This window comes from Fringilla coelebs (genome assembly GCF_963513975.1).
Source record: "Fringilla coelebs genome assembly, chromosome: 3".
In the NCBI taxonomy this organism is placed as follows: domain Eukaryota; kingdom Metazoa; phylum Chordata; class Aves; order Passeriformes; family Fringillidae; genus Fringilla; species Fringilla coelebs.
The window spans coordinates 91,342,566-91,364,834 of NC_140030.1; the positions used below are offsets into that span (position 1 = coordinate 91,342,566).

At 35.5% G+C, this 22,269-nt stretch overlaps 1 protein-coding gene across 4 annotated transcripts in view; it reads right to left on the bottom strand.

Moving 5' to 3' along the window:
* Positions 1 to 22,269, bottom strand: part of UBR2 (ubiquitin protein ligase E3 component n-recognin 2) — a 55,528-nt gene that overhangs the window by 2,642 nt on the left and 30,617 nt on the right. For 3 of the 4 annotated variants that reach the window (XM_084203149.1, XM_084203150.1, XM_084203147.1), the window contains 28 exons: positions 21,962 to 22,084; positions 21,559 to 21,622; positions 21,144 to 21,268; positions 19,834 to 19,886; positions 19,476 to 19,578; positions 18,868 to 18,916; positions 18,276 to 18,430; positions 16,320 to 16,422; positions 15,531 to 15,640; positions 15,235 to 15,315; positions 14,278 to 14,459; positions 13,408 to 13,607; positions 12,449 to 12,542; positions 10,790 to 10,951; positions 10,364 to 10,461; positions 10,055 to 10,127; positions 9,099 to 9,247; positions 8,953 to 9,008; positions 8,424 to 8,520; positions 6,426 to 6,493; positions 5,776 to 5,911; positions 5,049 to 5,139; positions 4,145 to 4,275; positions 3,367 to 3,475; positions 3,065 to 3,121; positions 1,503 to 1,580; positions 1,059 to 1,229; positions 287 to 388 (listed from right to left, as the gene is read on the bottom strand). In XM_084203149.1, coding sequence (XP_084059275.1) covers positions 287 to 388; positions 1,059 to 1,229; positions 1,503 to 1,580; positions 3,065 to 3,121; positions 3,367 to 3,475; positions 4,145 to 4,275; positions 5,049 to 5,139; positions 5,776 to 5,911; positions 6,426 to 6,493; positions 8,424 to 8,520; positions 8,953 to 9,008; positions 9,099 to 9,247; positions 10,055 to 10,127; positions 10,364 to 10,461; positions 10,790 to 10,951; positions 12,449 to 12,542; positions 13,408 to 13,607; positions 14,278 to 14,459; positions 15,235 to 15,315; positions 15,531 to 15,640; positions 16,320 to 16,422; positions 18,276 to 18,430; positions 18,868 to 18,916; positions 19,476 to 19,578; positions 19,834 to 19,886; positions 21,144 to 21,268; positions 21,559 to 21,622; positions 21,962 to 22,084 — 3,020 coding nt within the window. The remainder of the gene's footprint in view (positions 1 to 286; positions 389 to 1,058; positions 1,230 to 1,502; positions 1,581 to 3,064; positions 3,122 to 3,366; positions 3,476 to 4,144; positions 4,276 to 5,048; positions 5,140 to 5,775; positions 5,912 to 6,425; positions 6,494 to 8,423; positions 8,521 to 8,952; positions 9,009 to 9,098; positions 9,248 to 10,054; positions 10,128 to 10,363; positions 10,462 to 10,789; positions 10,952 to 12,448; positions 12,543 to 13,407; positions 13,608 to 14,277; positions 14,460 to 15,234; positions 15,316 to 15,530; positions 15,641 to 16,319; positions 16,423 to 18,275; positions 18,431 to 18,867; positions 18,917 to 19,475; positions 19,579 to 19,833; positions 19,887 to 21,143; positions 21,269 to 21,558; positions 21,623 to 21,961; positions 22,085 to 22,269) is intronic. The other variant, XM_084203148.1, reaches the window with a different exon arrangement.

Below are 22,269 nucleotides of genomic sequence, written 5' to 3' on the forward strand. Positions count from 1 at the left end.
CAGCCTTAGTTTCTAGTCAACTTCACAGATGCTAGAAAGATTTAACTTTAAGCAGTTTTCAGGACAACTGTTTTCAATTTGGGGAAGATCGTCCATGAAGTATTTTTCACCTAAACCCACATATTAACATGAAAACATCTGAAGATACTAGATGCAGCAGCAATGTCAAAAAAATAATGTTACCTATATAATTAAAATAAAAAGATAACATTAGAAGTTATTTTTCTTAATTATAGATAGTTCTATAATTCCTGTCTTTAAAAGATGCAGTTTTTAAAATATTTACCTGAGTCCCTGGTCTGTCTCTCCATAGTCATCAAGATACGGAGGAGGGTAAAAACAGCCCTTTGTTTTCCCAGCTAAAAATAGCACCTGACATTCTCGTACTCTGGAGAGAAACAGAGACAAGATTTTTAGGTATTGATTTTTAGGTGAATAGTGTCTCATACTTTCATAGACACTGCTTTTCCAGTTCTCACCTACTTTCATTCTGAATGATCTGCACGTACAGATTTTTAAAGGCACATTTTTTTAAAACTACATCTCTCATTCTCTTCCTGTTATAACTCCTCAGTAACAGTTAAAACAATGTCATTTCATGTCTTTATATTTGCAGGCTGTGTAAAATACTCAAGAGAACCACACGAAAATAAAACAATTTTGCTTCTCATTAATCTTTGCCAAAGTGAAAACAGACATTATCTAACCCTTCCCTGTATGCAGGAAGACAACTAAAATGAATTCTTATGTTTTCACCAGCAACAGCAACAACAAAATCAAAGTATTTACCTTCAAATTTTGTAATACTTGAGTAGAAATAAATGCACAGGCAAAACAAATTCCCTTGAAAATGAAATTTGAACTTTCTTTGAAATTTTATCTTCGAAGAAGCAACCTCCAAACCTTACATCAAAGCATAGGAAGATGAACACACTTTAGTTGTTAGGCAACCCTGTTGTTAACAAAACACTGCCTGCAATCTCATATATAGAACTATTAATTTAGTGACTATACACACCACCTAACCCAGCAATGAGAGGAGAGGTTCAGCCCCTTACCTAAGGAATATGCCCACTCCAGAACCACAGGTGTACGTATGTGCAGTACAGGCTCCAACATCTTCCCCTTCAAGTTCAGTCTGACAGCAGTAACTCTGAGAACACAGCATGGTCCCACACACAAGGCACAATGTTGGGGCTCTGCTCTTGTCACCACCTGATTTCGGACACCTTTTGTTAGGAAAAAAAGAAAGAAAAAGAAATCCACTGTATGTGTAAACTCTAGATAGTAAAAAGATTCAGAAGCACTTTTGAACATTTATACAGTTAACAGCTAAAATTTTCATTTCACTGTTTCACTGAAATACAGGGCAGTTTGGCAGATAAATGCAACATGCTCTTTATGATTCCGTACACAACTTTCTGAGACTTTCAGGTTAAAGGTTCCCAGCTGATGAAAGGAGCAGCAGACTTTGGGATGCTCTGTAATTGCACACAACTTACGAGAAATTGGATGCTTGGTTAATGAGGCAGCTGTAGTCGTCCGGAAGGTCTATTAATTTGTTGGATTCTCTTGCATAGCTAGAATAAAGCAATCAAATCAGCACTCATATTTCAATGAATAATACACAAACGACTTCAAACTCATTCATGTTTTCCTGACTCATCTAAACAGCATCTGTGAGTAATTAATTTTTTAAAGTTTCCCTCTTCTCTGCCATTCTTCCAGTAAAATGGTAGCACATAAAAAGACGAACATGTAACATCTCTCAAATAAACCTCCTCCCCTTTTCTTAGTCTTATTTTTTATGAATCTGAGAAAATGCAGAGGTGGAAAATACATGTCATTTGTATACTCTTAGCAAACCTAATTATGAGGTCACTACAGATATAAAGAAATATTTTTTCTCTCCTCTATGAGTTTATTTGTATTTTCTTTTTGTCACTGATATTGAATGGGAAATAGTCTGACTTTCAAGTTGTATCCTGAAGAGAATGAAATGTGCATGCCATGTAAAGGACCTATTTAATATCAAATACTTATATATTTGAAATATATTTAAAGGTAAGAGATACTATATACAAAATTCTAATAATCTTCAATTCTAGAAATAATACAAATTAGACTGTGAAATGCAAATGGAACTAACAGAAGCAATGTACAAGAACATGCTGAGAGGAAAAAGAAATCATCACTGTCAAGTTAGACATAAGCCTGGGAAGAGCAGGTAAGAATCAGCAAAAGGAACAGATAGAAAAGATCCCAACAATCACATGTGGCAGAAAATCAATTACACAACCAAAATACTCTTACTGTGTAAGAGATTCTGTTAATGGTCTGGTGTTTCACAGATTGAGTGTTTCATTTCTATTTTTATCACGGCCTTATTGTATGCATAATGTTAAAAAATTGCCTTTATGTATTTAGCACAGGAGATTAAAAAGCAGGGATATGTTTTTAATGACAGCACTGTGAACTTCACATTCATTTCTAATTATTAGGATAATTGTTAACCACTATTTTTACCCAGCCTTCAGAAAGAACAACACCCTAAATGCTTTTCTACACCCACTAAATATTAAATGCATTCTGAATTCAAAGTAATTGTGCAGCAAGAACAAATGTATGAAAAGCTGATTTTCTTTTCAGCAATTGACTCAGTGTTGGCTTTACTGAAGGAATTGGATTCTTTAAAAAGACAATTTAAAAAGCTCTTCAATTCCTGGTATATTTAAAGAAAGGTTATACACAACTTTTAGCAACATCATTTTTTTTGCATCAGAAGGTACAAAGTAACAGGAAACATGAGATGAAATTTTATGGCACATCAGTCTAAATAAAACCCCAATATTAAGCTTCACCTTTAAAATCTACTAATTTAAGCAGTATTTCCTTTTCTTACAATATTTTTAAAAAATCACTTCCTCCCTAATATCTTTATTATTCAACAAAGCAGAACAGATATTATGTTATTATAAACACCCATGAGAAAAAGTATTTGGAGAAAGGTGCAACATTATAAAGTTTTTCTCCCTGTCTCTCCTTAAAATCTTTTTATGTTTACCTGATAGCATGTCTCTTGCCTTCCAGGTATCTTTTTACTTCATTGTTATTGCACCAACTACAAGGAAAAAAAATTGGCTTTTAACTTCAATAGATGATAGACATACAAATAAGCAAAAAATCCAAAGTACATCTATTAAAAAACCAATACAACCAAAATGGTTTCTCTCAAAACAGTTCATTCATAAACACTGTTCAAAATCTGTGATTCACTTCCATAGATATTCCTGGGAGAATACTTACACTACTATCTTGTTCAGGATTCTTTGTTATATTAAAACTAAGCACAAAGCCACAACTTACCTTTCTATTAACGTGTTTAGAATCTCACTGTTTTCTTGAAAAAGGCAAGTGAGGTTGTTTGGCAAGGAAAGATAGCTACATAAGTGTTCAAACTGGTTTGCTCCATTGACTGAAAAACAAAAAAGGCGCAATTCTCATAACTTCATATTTAAAATGTTTATTATGACCACCTTCAGATTTACATTCTATCCCTACATATGCCATATGTGGAGGACAGTAAAGAATGTTACCAACATCTATTATCTGGGGTGTAACAGTGAATTTACAGAGATACATTAGCATATAATGGATATAATAATCCATGGTTTGGATTGGAGGGCACCTTAAAGACAATCTCATTCCAACTCCCCTGTCATGGGGAGGGACACCTTCCACTAGACCAGGCTGCTCAAAGCCCCGTCCTACCTGGCCTTTATATTAATTATTAGCAGATGCTGATTGAATTAAATCAATGCAAGCAAAAGCAGGTCTCATTTGAAAACAACAATCCATAGGAGCTTTAAAACAATCAAAATTTTATTATTAAGAAGAAGGGAATCAATCTCTGTTTTAAGTAATCTAGAATAGCATTTATCTCTATTTTAAAAAACACATTTTAAAAACAACCAATTTTTTTTTTTTTTTTTTTGCCTTTTTCATTATGGTGACATGATGCTGCACTGGTAACAAGCCCACATCAATTCAATCAGCTTCTTCAGACAAGAGAGTTAAAATGTAATTTATTTTGACCATTAATGTTTACGTCTTAAAAACTGATTTAATACAAAGCAGACAATACCTTGAATCTCAGAGGGTGCTGGGACTCCATTTAAGTAATGAAAAAACAAAGCAGAACATCTCAGGAAAGGCATGATTCCAGCTTTTAGATTCCTCCACAGGTGCCAGCCTGAGGAAATTTCTTTCAAGGCACTTAAGAGAATAAAAGAAAAAAAAAATAGTTTGAGAGCTATATTTAGTAAGTCAGCATCACACTGCATACTAAATTACAGACTTCAGCTGAAACAATCACTATGTAAAGTGTTTATTTCAAAGCAATCTCCAAGAAAAACAACAAACCAGAGATTCATAAAAATGTAACCAACTGTAACAGTAATTTAAAGAGAATTCTGCATAAACATTTCAGATCACAGAATGGTTTTGGTTGGAAGGGACTTTACAGACTATCTCATTCCAATCCCCCTGGCATGGGCAGGGACACCTTCCACTGGACCAGGCTGCTCAAAGCCCCATCCTACCTGGCCTTGAATACTGCCAGGGATAGGGCATAAACAACTTCTCTGGGCAACCTGTGCCAGTGTTTCACCACCCTCACAGGAAACAACTTCTTCCTAATATCTAAAAAAAGTTCTTCCTAATACCTAAAACCTATTTCCTTTCCATTCAAAGCTATTCCCATCCTAACTGTACCCAGACACTGCCAATTCCAGATTCTGCAAACTGACTAAAAAAATTGATTCAAAGCACAATGTTCATGAGCAGGTACCTTCCTGATCACAGATGAATTTACAGGAATAATTACTTAAGTGAATCTAGAAGTGCTGGATTAGAAACAAGAGGTAAGAGTTCCCAAGTTAAAAGTATCATCTTTGACAGCACTAGTATATAGAATTCAGTCAGTAGTTAATGTTCAGTTCAGGAGGGAGAAAAATAATATAAAATTTTTCAAAAGATCATGGTTTTACCTTCCTGTACACTGGCAAAGAAATTTATACAGTGTAAGCACAGCTACTTCCTCTTCACTGTTAGTGTTTTCTTGGTCCATGCCATCCTCTTCTGAAGAAGAAATAAATAATTAACAAATTGTTTCCTATATACATGTTTACACAACAAGAATGTATTTTTTCAAGTTCTGATAAAAATGCCCAAACTAAGTGAAGTATTACACTGAGACAGAATACGAGGTACTGGACAGCAGTTTTCTGCTGCACATCTGACGAGGTAATTTTGTGCTATTGTCAGTTCCAGTGAGGTGCTGGTTCAGCTGTTCAGTTGGTTGGATTTCTTGACATACTTGCTTGGAGTTCTTTCTTTTGGCAAACTACGCCTTATCCAGCTCCTCTTGCCAGGAAATACATTGATTCCTTACTGTGCTAACTGCAACCCATTCATCACCCAATGCCTAAGCCAAGGCTGCAATAAACACTTCCAGGTACTGCTACAGTAGCTGGAAAGCCAGGATTCATTACTAGCTATGCTCCAAGAAACTCCTGGAGTAGAACAATAAAGACAACGTGACTGAACTTTGATTCAGAGTACAATTTATCAATACTCTTTGTGGGCTCAAAGACAGCACCAATACTTCTATTTTGTAACTGTAAACTGCACACTTTTACCAGCAGCACCATAGCTTTTTCCTAAGTAAAGACTGGAGGAATTGTTTCAATAGAAGTTGAGACAAAGTGGCATTACCTGTTGATGAGGTAAGTAAAATTTGTATTATGTGTGCCATAGTGACAAGATGAAACAGGTGAAGATCTCCAGTGCCAAGACTAACCCCTGAAAACTCCTGACAATGTATGGCAGGGAAAGAGAGCACCAAGCTTACCTGTGAAAGAAAACAAGAAAGTTGGTACATTCCTTTTCCTTCTGAATCTTCCCCTTTTCTCTGCCCATGCTGCAACTACACCCCTTGGAGGCAGCATACTACATAAGGCTAATTTTTAAGCTAATTACACAGACATTATTTAAGAGAACAACAATTATGTATCAGGAGAGTTTTGAGTCTATTTGTTTTTTGGGTCTGTTGTTTCATTGGGGGGGTTGGTTTTCACATATTTTGGAGTTTTTAACAGACAATGAGTATACATTCTGTCTCATCTTGCCCCTTTTTAATTTACAGAAAATAATACTTTTATTCAATACCTTTAATTTAATACTTTTATTAAGAATACGTTCATTAAATTTAAAAAGTCTTCAAAGTGTATTAAGCAGTGAAAAAATACTAAAAACCTGAACACTTTGAAAGGCTCCTAACCCAGAGTAAGGAGAAAGTTTTCAATAGTTTTTATGTAGTGCTTACTGGATCAAAACATTATTAATATATATTAAGAAATACTTACCAATAAATGAAACATGTCAATATCAAGTATGCAAGGAAGATTCCCATTTTTTTCATTAGGCACCAGTGCTAAGTATTTTGGAGAGAAAAAAAAGTAATTGAACGTTTATACATTAAAATATTTTAGTCCACTTCAGTTAAAAAATGAGAGCCATCTCCTTCATTTACATGCTTAAGAACTTAAAATACAAATGTACTGGTTTTTCCCAGAGTCAATTCAAGAACTGTTCAACATTATTGGAAAAGAGTCTTGCCTATTTTATTGTATTAAAAGAAAACAATAATGACTAAACAGGAACACTGATCATTGTGTCTTGGACAGCTGCTCAAATAAAACTTTTGCAATTTGCTTAACTTCACAAGCCTCAATGTGCCTTACATAAATCATTTGCCTTACTGACTCAAAAATTCATTGCTACAGTGTCTTGAATCACTTTATCTCTAATTAAGGCAGAGCAACGTGTTGGTCTCTACCTCTCTGTAGTATTTACAGTAACAACAAAGTGTTAACCAAAGCACTCCAGCTGACAATAGAAATTCACACAGTTAATGAATTCCAAGCACCTTCATTTAAAAGCAAACACAAATTCAGTGTTTTGAGAAATGCTAGAAGATATTTTAAGTAACAATCAAGGAACAGTTGCTTCTTCTTTACTCCAAGCAGTAAAATCTGATTTGTAATAAATCTGCAGCTCTGGGTATATTTTACAATGCAGCTATAAGTATTAAGCTGCCAATTAAAAAATAGATTAAAAAATAGTCTCATCATGACAACTTAAAAATACTTCAGTTGAAGACTGCTGCCTTGCTGGCCAAAAAAAAGAGAGCTGAAGACATGTGACAGTTGGAAGCTATTTCCATTAGCAAACATTTCACCACGACTCAGATTTCAAATGCTTTCCTTTTTGTCAGCATATAGCCAGAGAACTCAACCCAAAAGTGAAAAAAGTCCGTATCAAAAACATGACCAGAGCAAGAGACTTTCAAGGCTGAACTTATTTTCAGTAAGTCATCTTTATGTATTGTTTACAGAATACAGAGAGATCAAAGGCTCATAATTTTCATTAGCCATAGCCTGAAAAAATAAAATAGCAGAAACTTTTCCTTCATAAAAATAAAAGCAGTACAGTCAGTTGGAAGGAAGGAGAGTTTTGAAGAAATATTGATTCAAGTTTCCAAGAAAACCCAAAACACTCAGAACACCATATATCCCAAAGTTCCCGTCCAACAGTCGGCAGCATTTTCTCTTCTGCTTCACACAGAAAACAGCTCAACCATTACTGCTACAAACTGATGTCCATTAAGTTTTTCCCCATAAAGCTGCCAACTGTTTGCTGAAGTAGCTGGTTTCCATCTACTAGTAATTTCACCATATCAATGCATTTTAAAAGTTTCTCTGCTCTACTGACTGGAGATATTAAAAGTTATCCCATTTTATAATACCCTTTCAGAACTGTCCTCTCATGGGCAATTACTTCATCAGGCTGAACTTCAGACTTTTCATCTGTATCTACTAATGCTTCAAGCTTGGAACATTTTGGCTGTTCTCATTAAAATTCTCAATTAACATATGACATTACATAGTAAGTCCTGTCTTATCAGAAATCCTACTTTTCAAAGAGAGAGGTTTGCAGATGTATTACAGACTTCTGCAAATATCCTTTCCACACTACATTAATCTTAATTTCTTCATGTTTAAAGCTCCAGTGGATTATTTTTGTGAGGGACCACATTTTCTTCTCCTTTGTTCTAGGTATCTTTCTCTAATGAAGCATCAACAGAACTCCTTCACAGCAAAATACCCATGCTTCTCTTGGAGCTGCAGTCCAAAAGAATGTCTTTTTTCTTGACACAACACATACAGGTGGAAATAGCAGCTCTTGGTTTATTACTTAATACCACTACATAAAATAATCTTCTTCTAATCAGTACTAACAATCATTCTGAAAGCATTCATACATATCTTCACAAAAAAACCAGCATAAGGTGGCAAACTTACATGCTAATAGAGTACAAAAGTGACCCTGTACTGCTGAAAGAGATGAAACTGTCCAGTGAGCTGCTGCAAATCTTGTTAACGATGTAAGGCAGTCATCCTGTAAAAACAAAGAAAAAGAGACACTGCCACATTTAATGAAGTTCCTCAAAATGAAAACATCTTCTGACTTAACAGCGTTTTTTTCAGGCCTCTCAACTGCAGTTTATGGGGGCAGTTTGATTGTGTAAGTATATGACAGATACTTATGTTTATGCAAATATGCAAGTTCCTTTTGGCATTCTTATTTTGACTGTTACCACGAGAAACTGCAGCTTTAATAGATGATGTGTTTATAGGAAAAAAATGTAACAGTTTTGCTAGATGGGTTTTAAAAGAGTTTAATGATCAGATACAGATCAACTAAACAATAGGGTCCAACAAATAAAACTATCCAATAACCATAACTTAAAATGCAGACATTCCTCACTAATGAAGTGCAAGTCCCTCTTTTTTCCACCAATTCAAAGAGGAATTGCTACTTGTTCCTTACCTGTCGACAAGGTAAATGACCAAATAATGGCTTATCTTCATCAGCTAAAATTCGTTCTGGAAAAAAAACCCAACAAAATGTATTGTTGTGAGTTTAACCAAATTCTGAAAATCTCCTATAAAGGAGGCAAACGAACAGATCAGTACCTATAGCCTGTATTGTGTAAGCACAGCTGCCCCAGCACATGATAGGTACACGTGGGTCTTCCTCATTTGGATGAACCTTCAAGCCTACTTTGTAAGTTGCCGTACCAAAAGTTGTCAGCATCTCTTTTATGCTCTCAGAATAAGGATTCCTGAAACAAAGAAAACAATATTACTAATTCATTCTTTCCTCCACTGGCAGCATAGTACCTCTAATGATAAGCATTCACCCTGCAGATGAACAACTGGAGTTTCAAAATTTAAGCGACAACTCCAATATCCTTCTTTGGATCTGGTATTCTGCAACCTCATTTTTTCGTGACAGATCCCCAATTATTCTTTGATAGTTTGTTTGGAACCAATCTCATTTTTAGTGTTAAGAATATATAGTCTTCAAAGACAATAAAGTCAAGGCTAAATTACAAGAAATGTGTGTCACTGAAAGCTAAACCTGTCATCAGCTGGGACAAGAGTCTTGTATTTTGTGTGTAGCTGGCAGACCAAGGTGAGCACCATGTAACAAGTTTTGTTGCTTTCTCTTAAAGTGAAGAGAATGTGCAACCAAATACAAATACACCTTTAGAGATGAGATGACATATTAACATTCTGTCCATTTCATAATATTCTCCTTCATGTTTTACATGTTCCTCGGTCTATAATGATGAATTCTTCATCCAGCTACAAGTTGTACAAAACTTAATCTTCTTGCTGTAATTTATATAACTGCAGCATGTTTCTGTACAACAACTTTGCACATTCATGTCTGAAATTCTACTGAATTACTTAGGACTTCTTGGATAGACTTCAATGTCAACATAATAATATTAACTTTTCTAATTAAAGCAAAATTCATATATTTGCCCTGATTATTGAGACCTTCTAGCACAGAAGTTACATTCTATTTTTATGTTTTGATTTTATGATGAATTTTAATGACTTGTTCATATGTAAATACATACTTCAGTTTGAAATCGGGTCTAAATCCTTCAGGTAATTGCAGCTGATCCATTTTTTCTGAATGACCAGAATGGCCTGTACAAACAAAAAGTAATAAATCACTGATTATTCACCCATATGTAATTTCTACATTACAGAAAGATGTGGAAGCAGAATCTGAAATTCCATCACCAAAAACTGAAATCCCAAGCTGTTCTTGCTACTTATGCCATCATCTCTCTACTCCATTGTGGCAGAACCAAAGTGCTTGGTCTCTTTCATGAATATTATAACATTTTCACATACAAATACACAGATTTCTTCAGACTTACTTGCACAGTCTTCATTTCGAAGTAAATGCAGGGCTTTTACTTGCTGGGATACTGTTTTGATCCACTGAGTTAGGTTTGGTTGGCTTGAAAAGTCCAACCTGTCAAAAAAAAACCCCAAAAAACTGTTAAAGCAATCTGTAAGACAGAATTCGTATTTCATAGGCATTCCAACATCATTCATCTGTTTCTCAATGAGCTTTTTCTCTGCTGCCCATGCATTTTTCTTCAGTTTTTTTTTCTGCAGGTCCTATGCTTTCCTAATATAAAATAACAGAGTAAAATCCAAAAACCAAAAGAAGAAGACAGGCAATCCCCTTGAGTTTATCAGAACAGAAGCAACAAACATTCAGAAAGGTGCTCTGGGGCGTAGCTGGTTTGGCATCTTGGTTTTTACATTTATTGACGACATTTATAAACCAAACTGACCTGTTAAACAAAACTCTTGGTGGAGGAAGCAGAGGAATAACTGTGTTACTCAAGCACTCACAAAGTGGGCAAAGGAATTCACCATTTTCTACATCATAACTTGTGTGTACTCGTAATCTTTGTTGTCTTCGTTGCTCTTTTGCTTGGACTGCATCAAAATACCTTTAGAAAAGAGAAGACATTAGTGACAAACTATTACTTGAACATAGAAATTAAAAAATTCTCAGGAAGACACAGTTTTGCCTTTCCTGAAATATAGGTAAGATTATTATCAGAAGGAAAAAGCTCTACCCTCTGATAAAGCATTAGTGCTTTTGGCTGCCAGAACCTACCAAAGTGCTGAAGTTCACTGGGCTGTTAAAATCATGGTTAAGTCTGAACTGTACATTCAGGCAAAAAAGCAGATGAGGCAGAGAGAAGTTGAAGCATTAAAAAAACCCGAACCAAACCAATACACAAAAAAAAGCCAAACAAAACACCACAAGCAAACAAAGGCCCCCAAACCCCAAACCAAAAACCACTAAGAAACAAACAAAAAAACAATTTAAAAAAATGCAAACCAAACCAAACAACTCAACTCATTTTTACATAATTTTTTTAAGAAGATGCCATGAGCATTATCCTTGGATGTTTTCTATTACAAGTCACAACCAAAACAGCAGCAGCCAAAAAAAACTGTTGGCTGAACCCTCTATGAAAAAGGAAGTGAATTCACTGCTTTGCTAAATGTAACTGTTATTCCAGAAGACTCTGATGTGGTTTAAAGCATGCCCAGTGATGACCCCAAAATGATCTGAATACAGGCACCTAAGGGCATTTCCAGGAGATTATGGCAACCACAAAGGACTGTACACAAGCTACACAAGAAGATTAAAAACCTATCTTCAGTGAGCAGTGACATCAAAGACCACAAATGAAACCTCTGTGTGGTAATAGCCACAGAATCTCTGGGAGCTCCTAACACTCTTCATACACAAGGCAGAATCTGAAATTAGGCACTTCAGAAGCCATGCCAAGGAGCAAAGCAAGGGCCTAATCAAAGTCAGAGGCATGAATGGTTTGAATTTGTCACATGGCATTAGCACCACACAACACTAAGAATGTTTATATGCCTCCAAAAATCAAAGAATAAAAAATAATTGCAAAAGGCTTTATTAAAATGCTAGGAAAAAAAGGATAAAATTGAGTTTCTGTTGAAGATGAACTTGAACTAAGTCACTGATGTTTCTACTTCAAATTAAATCTGTTGGAGGAATTAAGAGTGCAAGGGGTGCACTGTCATTTAAAACCTCAGCAGAGAGCAGAAGCAGCAGCAAAAGCATGTCTGGCAGAGAACTGCAAAAAAAATCTCAAAAAATCTGAGCTCCAGGGATATGTGCACCACAGAGAATTATGCATCAGGATAAAAAATGAAAGCTGCCATGTATGGCTTTGGACTCTTCTTTACCAAGATGACAGTAAATGAAAATTATTTTGAGTATGTTTACAGCATTTAATTTCTACTCCTTTTTATCCAACAGAAAGCTGTTTTAATAACTTCCTGAAATTCCTTTTCAAGTTTACTACATGGTAGGAATTTTGCCATTAAAATTAGTGCCATGAAGCAAACTGATAACATAACATGTTATTTGAACTAAAAACTTAAATATAGCCTTTTACCTTTGCCAACAATGAGCATGCATAATATGTCCACAGCTACCCGTGTGTGTTCCACATGACAGATCTGGGTGCATGAATAAGGGGTCATACTTTTCTGTATTTAAAAGAAAAAAAAAAACAAAAAAACAACTTTGAAATAAACATTTATCATAAGACTTGATGGCAGATTAATGTTGCCACCTCTGCACTATTATTTAACTTTATCACAGAAGTGTAGTTCATTTGAATAGGCATAAAACACATTACTAATCCATAACAGCCTAAACTGCTTAAATTATTTATAAGTATCACTTTGGTTTGGGTGTATGTACTGCACTTAAATGCTTCAAACCAAGCTTTCAGAGGTGTTGGGCCCTGGTCCAAGTCCCAAGATCAACCTGCAGTGTTGGTGGTTCAGCACCATCAAACAATGAGTTTCAAAGACATTGATCTTCAGAATGAGAGTACAAAAAATTCAGTGCGAAGATTTCTATCTGTTTATACATACAGAACCCAGAGAAACCTTTGTAACAATGTCCTTGCTCACCAATCTGTTTCACAAAGTACCTAAATCCAAGATTTTCTTATTATCACTAAGAGGCATTTCAGATGGTATAACTGAGAGGAAGAAAATGTACATCTTCTGCTTTTAATGCACTACATTAACACCTCCTCTCTTGGATGTTACAGGCATGGTTTAAGAACAAACACTTCTGATTTTCAGGGTTTTTTCAACAGTTATAAATAATTTGTCACAAATGAAGGGCAGAACATTGAGCTCATGCCTCACAGTGACTTACATTATTCAGCACACACATTTCTACCTCGCTAAAAATATGGGAATTTTGCCACTGATTACAATGAACCCATTCACAAACAGTTAATGCAAGAAGACTGTCACTGATTCAGATGAAAAAATGTTGTTGTCACAGTAACCCCAACACTCTTTAATATTTAAGATAACTATGAACAGTACTTACCAGGGTCTGGAGTACTTTTGTTTCTATTTTTAGACAACACAGTTGATCGTTGAATAAATGCTGCCAAGACCATAGCCCTGCTATCCACTTTAACTTCTTGCTCCTCCTGGCACAATATACACATAACAACCTGTCTGGGTTCAGCTACTCTGGTTTGCTCTGGACCCAAGGCTGTGAGTTTTGCATCTGAAATTACAGGGCTAGAATATTTAAAGAATATTAGTGAGCAAATTATTTGAAAAACATTATAATTCAGATCATGACTTACGTGTGCTTAGTGAGTTTCTTAAATTTATGATAAATGCTCCGTGACAAAAAATAGCTTTGGCATTTATATAACATTTCCTATGTGCCCAGAAGTAGCATGTATTTTCTAGAAAAAATTCATAACCCTCCCAAGAGCATAACCCACTCCAGTTTAACACAGAAACTGAATCTGCAGCCCTCCATCATCACCATCCCTTAAGTGTCTGATATGAATTTTGAAAGCACTCTCCACCTCCCCACAAAATCATTAGCATTCTCTAATTCATATTTCCAACTACCAAACAGATTTTCTTCCAGATCTTCAACAGACACATAATCAACTATTTCCAATTTACTACGCTTAATAGCAGAATCTCTTCAGCATTATTAATAATTTACTGGGTGATTTTGTATAAAAAGCTATTTGCCTGTTTATGTTTATATTTATCCCACAAATCTGACAGAGAGGAGGAGGGAAGTGTTCAATTTACTGCTGGTTTTTTGCTTCAGAAACTAACGAATATTTTTCCATCAAGATCCAAAAAAAGAGCATTTTAAAGCGGTAACAATAGGACAAGCTGATTTAAAGCTTGATGAGAAAAAATTTAAACAAGTTGCCTTTACCTATTTTCATGGGCTCCAGAAGTTGAAGTATCCAGCTCCTCCAGAGTTTGCTGAAAGAGTTCTTTGTTTTCATTAATGAAGTGCCGTTGCATCTCAGACATCTGGGCCATGATCTTCTCCCTGCGCAGTCTGGCAATCTCAGCTTTTCGCTTCCTTTCAGCTTTGTCTTTATCACGTGAACTCTGAAATTGTATTGTTCACTCAGTCATTTCTGAAGCCTTGTTACAACAGATTATTCATTTTAGCTACTGCCATGTGTAACTTCTACTGACCTCCAAACAATGAAAATCTCATAAAAGACAAAAGAAAAGTCTACCAAAGTGTTATTTTGTGCCCTCTTTTCTTTAGTTTGCATTCAATGCCAGGCAGAACTGCAGATCTACAAGGGGAACCTCTTCCCCTCAACATTTAACTGCATTTTGTATTTCTCCACCCTTTAAGCACTCCTAGGATAGAAGGGTAAGAGAGTGACATGTCTCCTCTCTGGTACTGCTCTCCCTCCCCAGCAGTTGCATTCCTCAATGGAGCACTACAGTGCTCCAAGGTCTGCATGCAGCACCTAGAACGTCGTGTCCACCTACACGCATCAGCAGAGCTTTTCTGGAATGACCTTCATGGTAAAAATATATAGACAACCATTTCTTTAAGCAACTTTCCATGGAGTCTGAAATCATGGGAGCAGCAGAAACATTTAATGCTGTGACTGTACTGCACACAATTCTATGGAGTAGATTGCAAAAGATTTGGAGATGACAATATATGAAACAAAGAAACACCGCTTAGGGACTTTACCAATAGGTTCTTCAAACAACTGAGTTTGATCTATAAACTGTGAGACAGATTTTCAGAAGTCACTGATGTTTCCCATGTTTGATTTAGAGCTACAATTAGAAATACAGTCCTTTGCTAGTGACCACCCAGACCTGTTCTAGATCAGCTCTTACAGATTGCTTTTACCTCCTCCATAATATTTCCTTCTGTCTCAACCACGGGACTTGAAGAAGAGCTTTCTCTTAGCTTTTTAATAGTATTAAAGGTCTGTAAGAAAAAAAAAAGCCTTTAAATTGCTTGGGTCATGAGAATACCATTGTATATACTATATCCTGACTATACAATGTGCAGTATTGGAATCCATAAGAGCAAAATAGGTATAATAAATACAGATGCGAAATAAGGAAATCATCCCAATGTAATGAGGAAAGTTTCAAAAATCATATTTCCATGATTTTCATGGTAATAGAAAATATATTTACCTTCAATATCCATCTGATCATGTCCTTGTGCACTTCCAAATGAGGTGCATTTTGCAGTGTTTCTAGCATAGCTAGTATGCTAGGAGAGTTATTGGGTGCTTCTCCTGGTTCTGAGAGAAAAATTACAATGAGAATTGATTATACTATTACTGGCAAATGAATCACCCACTGACATTAAAAACAAGAAACCCCAATGCTTGTTCAGCAACTGAAGAATTCCTTCAACAGATAGGCACAATATGTAATTTTTAATTCTCCCCCATTGCAAATCTTTTCATGAATAACTTCTAAATCCTGAAAAGTTTTGCTCACTGACTGTATTTTCTTACAAAAAAATGCACTGTATGTGCTCCCTGGCTGTTTTCATTTTGGGAACCTCCAATATTTATTTTTGCACTTTAAATGGAACTTTCATGTGTTAGCAAAAGCAGAGGCAGCAGTCAGATGATACAAAGAAGAGACAAGATTAAAAGACTATTTAAGAATGCAACTATGATTTTTGCAATTGCATCTGATCACGTGCAGCAATCTTTATTGAGGTATTAAAGATATTAAGAATCAGATCTAGAGGGAATTATTCAACTTCTGGATTTCTCATCTAGAAAATACCTTTAGTATTGTACCATCATAGAATCTACGCAAGTAGAAAGCATTATCTATACTCGATAACATTTTGATGGATAAACAAATATACTCTTCTGGTAACTACAGTTTCAGAATAATAAAATATGAGATCCTGGAATTTTCAGTTATTTCAAATTTGTTATACATTTGAAAAGAAAGGCATACTTGATATTTTCTGAGTGAAGGTAAATGTTACAACATTCTCCTCACTGAGATTCTCCAGATGTTGTTTTTCTTCTTGTAGTGCCATTCCAATCAAATGCAAAACCTAGGTAAAAATTACAAATTTTAGTTATTTTCTTACGTAATTCATATAATCTTGTTACATAATTTAAGTAATTCATTAAGAAACAGGAAAGTCACATAATACAATAATATATTATGAATATATTTGAAGTTATTTCTGTATACAGAATTCCAAAGCTACATTAGAGCAACAGCGTTTGTTTGAAACCATATAAAATCCATATTACATACTTGCCTCTCTCTGTTTGCTGTCCTGACTAGTGAATGAGAACTCAGTACTTCTCATCTTTCTCCCTACCCCCTGCATGTTACTATTACAAGCCTCTGGACAAAACAAGCACAAAGCAGACTAAGCAGCGACAAAAAATTAAAATTTGTAAGTTAAATTTGTTCTCTCTAGAAACACATTTTAAAATAATTTTAATTTTCAGGTCAGTGAAGAGCTGTAATCCCCTTGAACTTAAAAAATGTAATTACCCTAATTAGCACTATGATAGTCTGAATGGCATTTTGAAGCTGAGATATTCATTCTTGGTGGCAAACTCTGTCATGCTGCATCAGCCATTTCACAACCCTATACAAACTGGCAGGGTGCTCCACACACAAAGGTTTACTGATGCCTGGAATCAACACTGACACCCATGTAAGGAAAGGATTATCACCTGAAAATTTGTAACACAACTAGTATGCAACAGGCCAAGTATCTACAGAAAAAGTGGCAAAACCTGATGAGTCTTGAAGTTTTTTTAATTTGTTTTAATAAACAACAGTTAATTTCTTCTCAGTCTATCCCATCTATTTAACAAGATCTCACTAGATATGGGCCACCTCTTGCAGATGATGTCTCATATGAACCTTTGCAAGTGCTTCCAAGACAAAAGTGGTTGACTTGGCAAAGTTGCAGTACAACTGCATGGCACCATCACAGAGAAATGCCACAAGTTTCTGAGCACATGATAGGTCCCTAATGAATTTCACAGATTTGAGAATGGCTGAATTTCAATTCAGTCAAAAAAATAAAACCTAACCAACTTATTTTATACAGAGTTACTCCAAAACCTAGCATTCTTACATTACCTAAATGAACCTACAATGCTGTGATTTATAATACCAATATATCTTTCAATTTTCACCTTTTTTGTGTTAAACAGAACTGCTTATGTTAATTTAAACTTAGCTGTAAAACGTTATATACACTCAGTAAGACTGGATATCAAAAAATTAATATACAGTTTCAAAACTGGGGTTTCATGGCCAAATGCTATTTAAAAATGAGTCAATATTTTTAAAAAGTTTGGATTTGGACCTTAAACAAACAACTCTGCCAAGTATAAACAGCCCCTGCATGGCAGTTTACTACTCATCTCTGCATACCCCAGAAAATGGTGATCATGACACCAAAATCTACAATAACCATCCAGGTTTCTAAAGATCATTATAACTTGCAAGGAACAAACAGCTCTGTTAAGTTTTCGAGAGTGGATACATCTTTTGTGCACTTTCATGTTTTTTTCCTAAAGTGACTTAGCCTAAACTGAAAATAAGCAAGGGAACATCAAGAAAAAAATCAACAGATGCTTAATATGCAACTACTCAGATTAATGGGTTCTCTACCACAAAAAACATTATTGCCCCTGATTCAAGCAGAATTCTTCCCTCTCATGTGCATCCCATTAGAAATTTACCTGGGTCTTTATAAATATTAATTGCATCAAGAGGCAGAGGGGTTTCCTTAGTTTTGCATATCAGAAAATACCACTTATTTCTCATTCACAGTGTTCTGGGTATTTCAGACACCAAGTAAAATCATGCTAAAATGCTCTAATGAACATTCCTCCATTAGCATAAGCATTAGTTTAAATAAAAAACCCATACCCTTTGCAGCATGGACTCTGACCAGGCATAGCCATTGTGCTCCACTGCCCACTGCAGTATAGTTCCCATAATGCAGAGCATGACATCAGACTGCAGGATATTCACCAGGCTGGCAAAAAGTGGGCAGAAAGGAGGAAGAGCCGGCGGTGGAAGTGCTGAAAGGGAAATTGGTGTGTTTGACAGTCCTCCAAAATTTGCAACACCCAATTAAAATGTCTGATTTAACAGTGGAACCCAAGGGAGGGGGTGGAACCAGATGACCTTTATGCTTTCTTCCAACCCAAACCCTTCTATGATCCTAAGGCAGAACACAGCTGCTTGATAAACAGTGCTACCAATACAGGCTGGACCATTCAGCATGGCTTGTAACAGAAAAGCCAAAGGAATAAGCTCTTCAGAAGGATGGTTCCATGATAAATCAGATCCCTGGCTATAGGCAGACAGATATAAGGGAAATTGCTTCATTTCTAACCAACTTCTACTCTAGCCAACTTCTACTCTAGCCCTGGCTGTTAGTTGGTATAAATGTCAGGGCAATGCACAGCTTGATATGTGATTCCCTCTTCTCCTATCTCCTCTCAAAAATAAATACCTGTATCTTCTCTGTTCTGTCTTCTCAGCTTTCTCTGTGCTTCCTCTGCCTGAAATAGAACAACATTGCCAGCATTACTCAAAATCTGTAGCAATACAAGACTAATAAAAAAAAGCATTCACGCTTTACTACATTGTTACTGTTTTTTCCCAGCCTTAAATAAACATGAAAGCTTTCATATCTTTGCAGTTTGTCTTATGTTCTACTTGTAAAGTAGGGCATGCAACTTCAAAATTAATCTTTCCTCTAAAGCCAGCCTGGATATTTTTCCTAGTATAAAACTGTAAGGCAAGTTTGAGCTAAAATGGCAATTTCCCTAAAGGTAAGGGAAAACACAGACTCTTTTAAATACTTTCAGTAAAATAAGATGCAAGGGACAGACAAGCTCCTGAATGCCCACAGACCAGCTCCTGAATGCCCACTGACTTCAACAGCTCTGTTTAGGGCACAGGATCCAATGGCACTGAAATCACTGGAAAATCTTGGGCAAATTCTCTAATATGCAGCTGATGAAACGTCTCCACAGAAGTTATGCTTTGGAAAAAGGCAAACAGAAAAAAAAAAAAAAAGGCACAAAATTAGCCCAAGGAAGTTAAACTAACAGTTACCTTTGATTGCTCTGCCCTTGAAAAGTGATAGAAATACAGATTGAAGTTCTTGGCACATTCTGGTTTCAATTCATACAGTCCTCTGCCTGTTAATCCAGGTTTCCTGCAAAAAAATGAAGCAAACAAAACACTTTATGTCCACTGGTTCTTAATGTCTGAGAATAAATAGTTAACTAGAACAGCAAACAAACACTGCCTCACAGAAATTGTAGAAATTAAGTAACTATTAAGAATTCTGCACATGATTAAAGCCATGGGAAGTCACCATGACTCAGCCCTCTTTGTTTCATTCTCTCATTTTCACTAATTGAGACATTCCATTTCTGAAGTTGAGTCATTAGAATAAAGGGAAACATACTTGAAACATGCCACTTCTTCAATCACACTTTCCATCCCTGTCTCTCTGTTCTCCTACAAGGAGTGAAAAGGCAAGACTGTGTGTTACTGGAATTCTTGGAGTAAGCACATTCAAATATCACACAACACTGGAAAAAGCATGCAAAATGAATGCAGTACAAAGTCATTTTACTGGCACTTGAGAATATTAAACCACATAACATGAAAATACATTCAGGAACACCATCTCTGCAAAAGGTTCTTTGAAAAAGTCATGCCATTCTAAGTGGTTCATTTGTACTGCTTTTCCCTGTCATAATGAACTCAGCTGTAACAATAGCAGAAGAAAACTCTAAGTTAGCTTGCTCAGCACATTTTTACAATACACAGCATTTCTGATTTCTAGGCCTTTAAATTGAAATAAATACTGGAAAGCTAAAAAGACTAGTTACAGAAAAATGCTGAAACAACCACAAAAGGCAGCATGAGCCATCAGCTCAAATATGTAACAATACTTCACACACAAATTTTCTTTCAATATTCCCATCCCCTTCCACCAATGCATATTTCATTGCAGTTACCAGGCCAGGGAAAAAGTATTTAGGACTGAGAATATAATTCAGAACTCCAGCTTAAATCAAATTTGCTCTTTTATGCAACCCTAAATTATTCTTAAATAATTCTGAAATATGACTTTTCAAATTGTTTCAGTTTAAAATATTTAGAAAAAATAAAAATATTTCATAATTTATTACCAGTACAGCAAAACATTAACTTTGGAATTCTGACTGTCTTCAAAAATAATTCTTAAAAGATTGCTTCAAAAATACTAAAAGGAGAAAGGAAAGCAAGCTTTGCTGTCCTACAGAAGTACTTATAATAGAATTAAGATAAATTATTCTGTTCATGTAAATGAAGCATTTATGTTACACAAGTCATAATAGAGTGTCTAATTCCATGTCTTTTCACTTATTGTTAGGCTTTAAAATATAACAGCTTACATTTCTGGATAGTTCTAACAACCCACTTCCATACATCTAATTCAGGGTGTACGAGCTGCTGGCCAGATGGCCTGATTAGAAACAGTATTAAAAAGAGAAAGGAGCTGAAGAAGCTCTCAGATTCTTGCCTCTTTCATATGTTGTTCCTTCTTGCCTCTTTCCTACCCTTGCCACAAGAACTATTAACCTGTACTCATGCTAACCTTGCTCTGGCCATAATCATGCTGCTCTCATTCCACATTAAGTGACATGAACTTGCAAAAGACAATTTTTCAGCAATCAGCCTTATGAAGTGGAAGCTTGGTTCCCCCCTCCACAGCCAGTGACTTACATCTTCAGGGAGTGCCTTTACCAATTCACTGTGAGCCATCGGCCTGATGCTCAGCTGATGGATGATCTCTCGCTTGATTTCATCTGTTGCATTTACCTGTCCTATTCCAGGGCTGAACCTTTCACCTGTAGAAATAAAATACTCTCTTTTTATTTTTTTGTTTTTAAACTTTTTTTTATATTTTTCTCTAAATTAAAGGCTGGAAAATAGGGTGCCTTCTGTGAAATCTTGTGTTCACCTACCGGTGTTCAAAAATTAATTACATTGATCTAAGCTAGTTCCAAGGCTTTTCTACTAGGAAAGAAGTCAGAGCTACAGGACGTTCACAACAGAACTGAACCTGAGATAGCAATAAGAAATTGCCCAGACCATTAAAGAGCCTAAATTAAAAAAATTAATTATGTTTTGAACTTACCAACAATCATTATAATGAGGTATAGCATCTCTTCTATAAGAGTGTTATTTTGTTGAACAACATCCTGAAGTAAAACAAAAAAAAAAACATTTTTCAATAATTATTCCATATGCTGAAAATACTTTTTCAGTGATTCAAAACATTGCCTGTTTTCACCCTTAGTACTCCCAAACTGAGCTATGCTGAGACACAGTCTTAAGTGCAAAAATAATGCAGCATTTTCTGACATTTACTAGTTTGACAGGTAAAAACATTTATGCATAATTCAAACTGGCCAAATGAAATTAAAATAAGGTAAGTTTTGCTTTTTTATCAAGCAATAGTTCTGTCTCAGTACAACAGCATCTGATATGCTTTGAAAAACAAAACTGAAGCTTTCCTATTGCAGTAGCGCATAAAATACCTTGTTAGTATTTTCTGTGCTAAATCTTTTGCCATAGTCTGGAGTACTAAAGATCTGATAAAGTTCAAAGCGACTCAGCATTATCATCAGGAAGTGATTTGGATCCATCATAGACACACCTGTCTATTAAAGAAAAAGAGATTATAAAGAGAAAACAGATTGGGTGTTATCACAGCATGTTTGTATATTTGTATATGATGTTAACTGTATATTCTTTATAAAATTAATTCTCTCTCAATCCTATGAATGAAGACAACATTTAAGTTTACTCCCTTAGGACACTAAGAACAGAAGTGCAAGCCCATTTG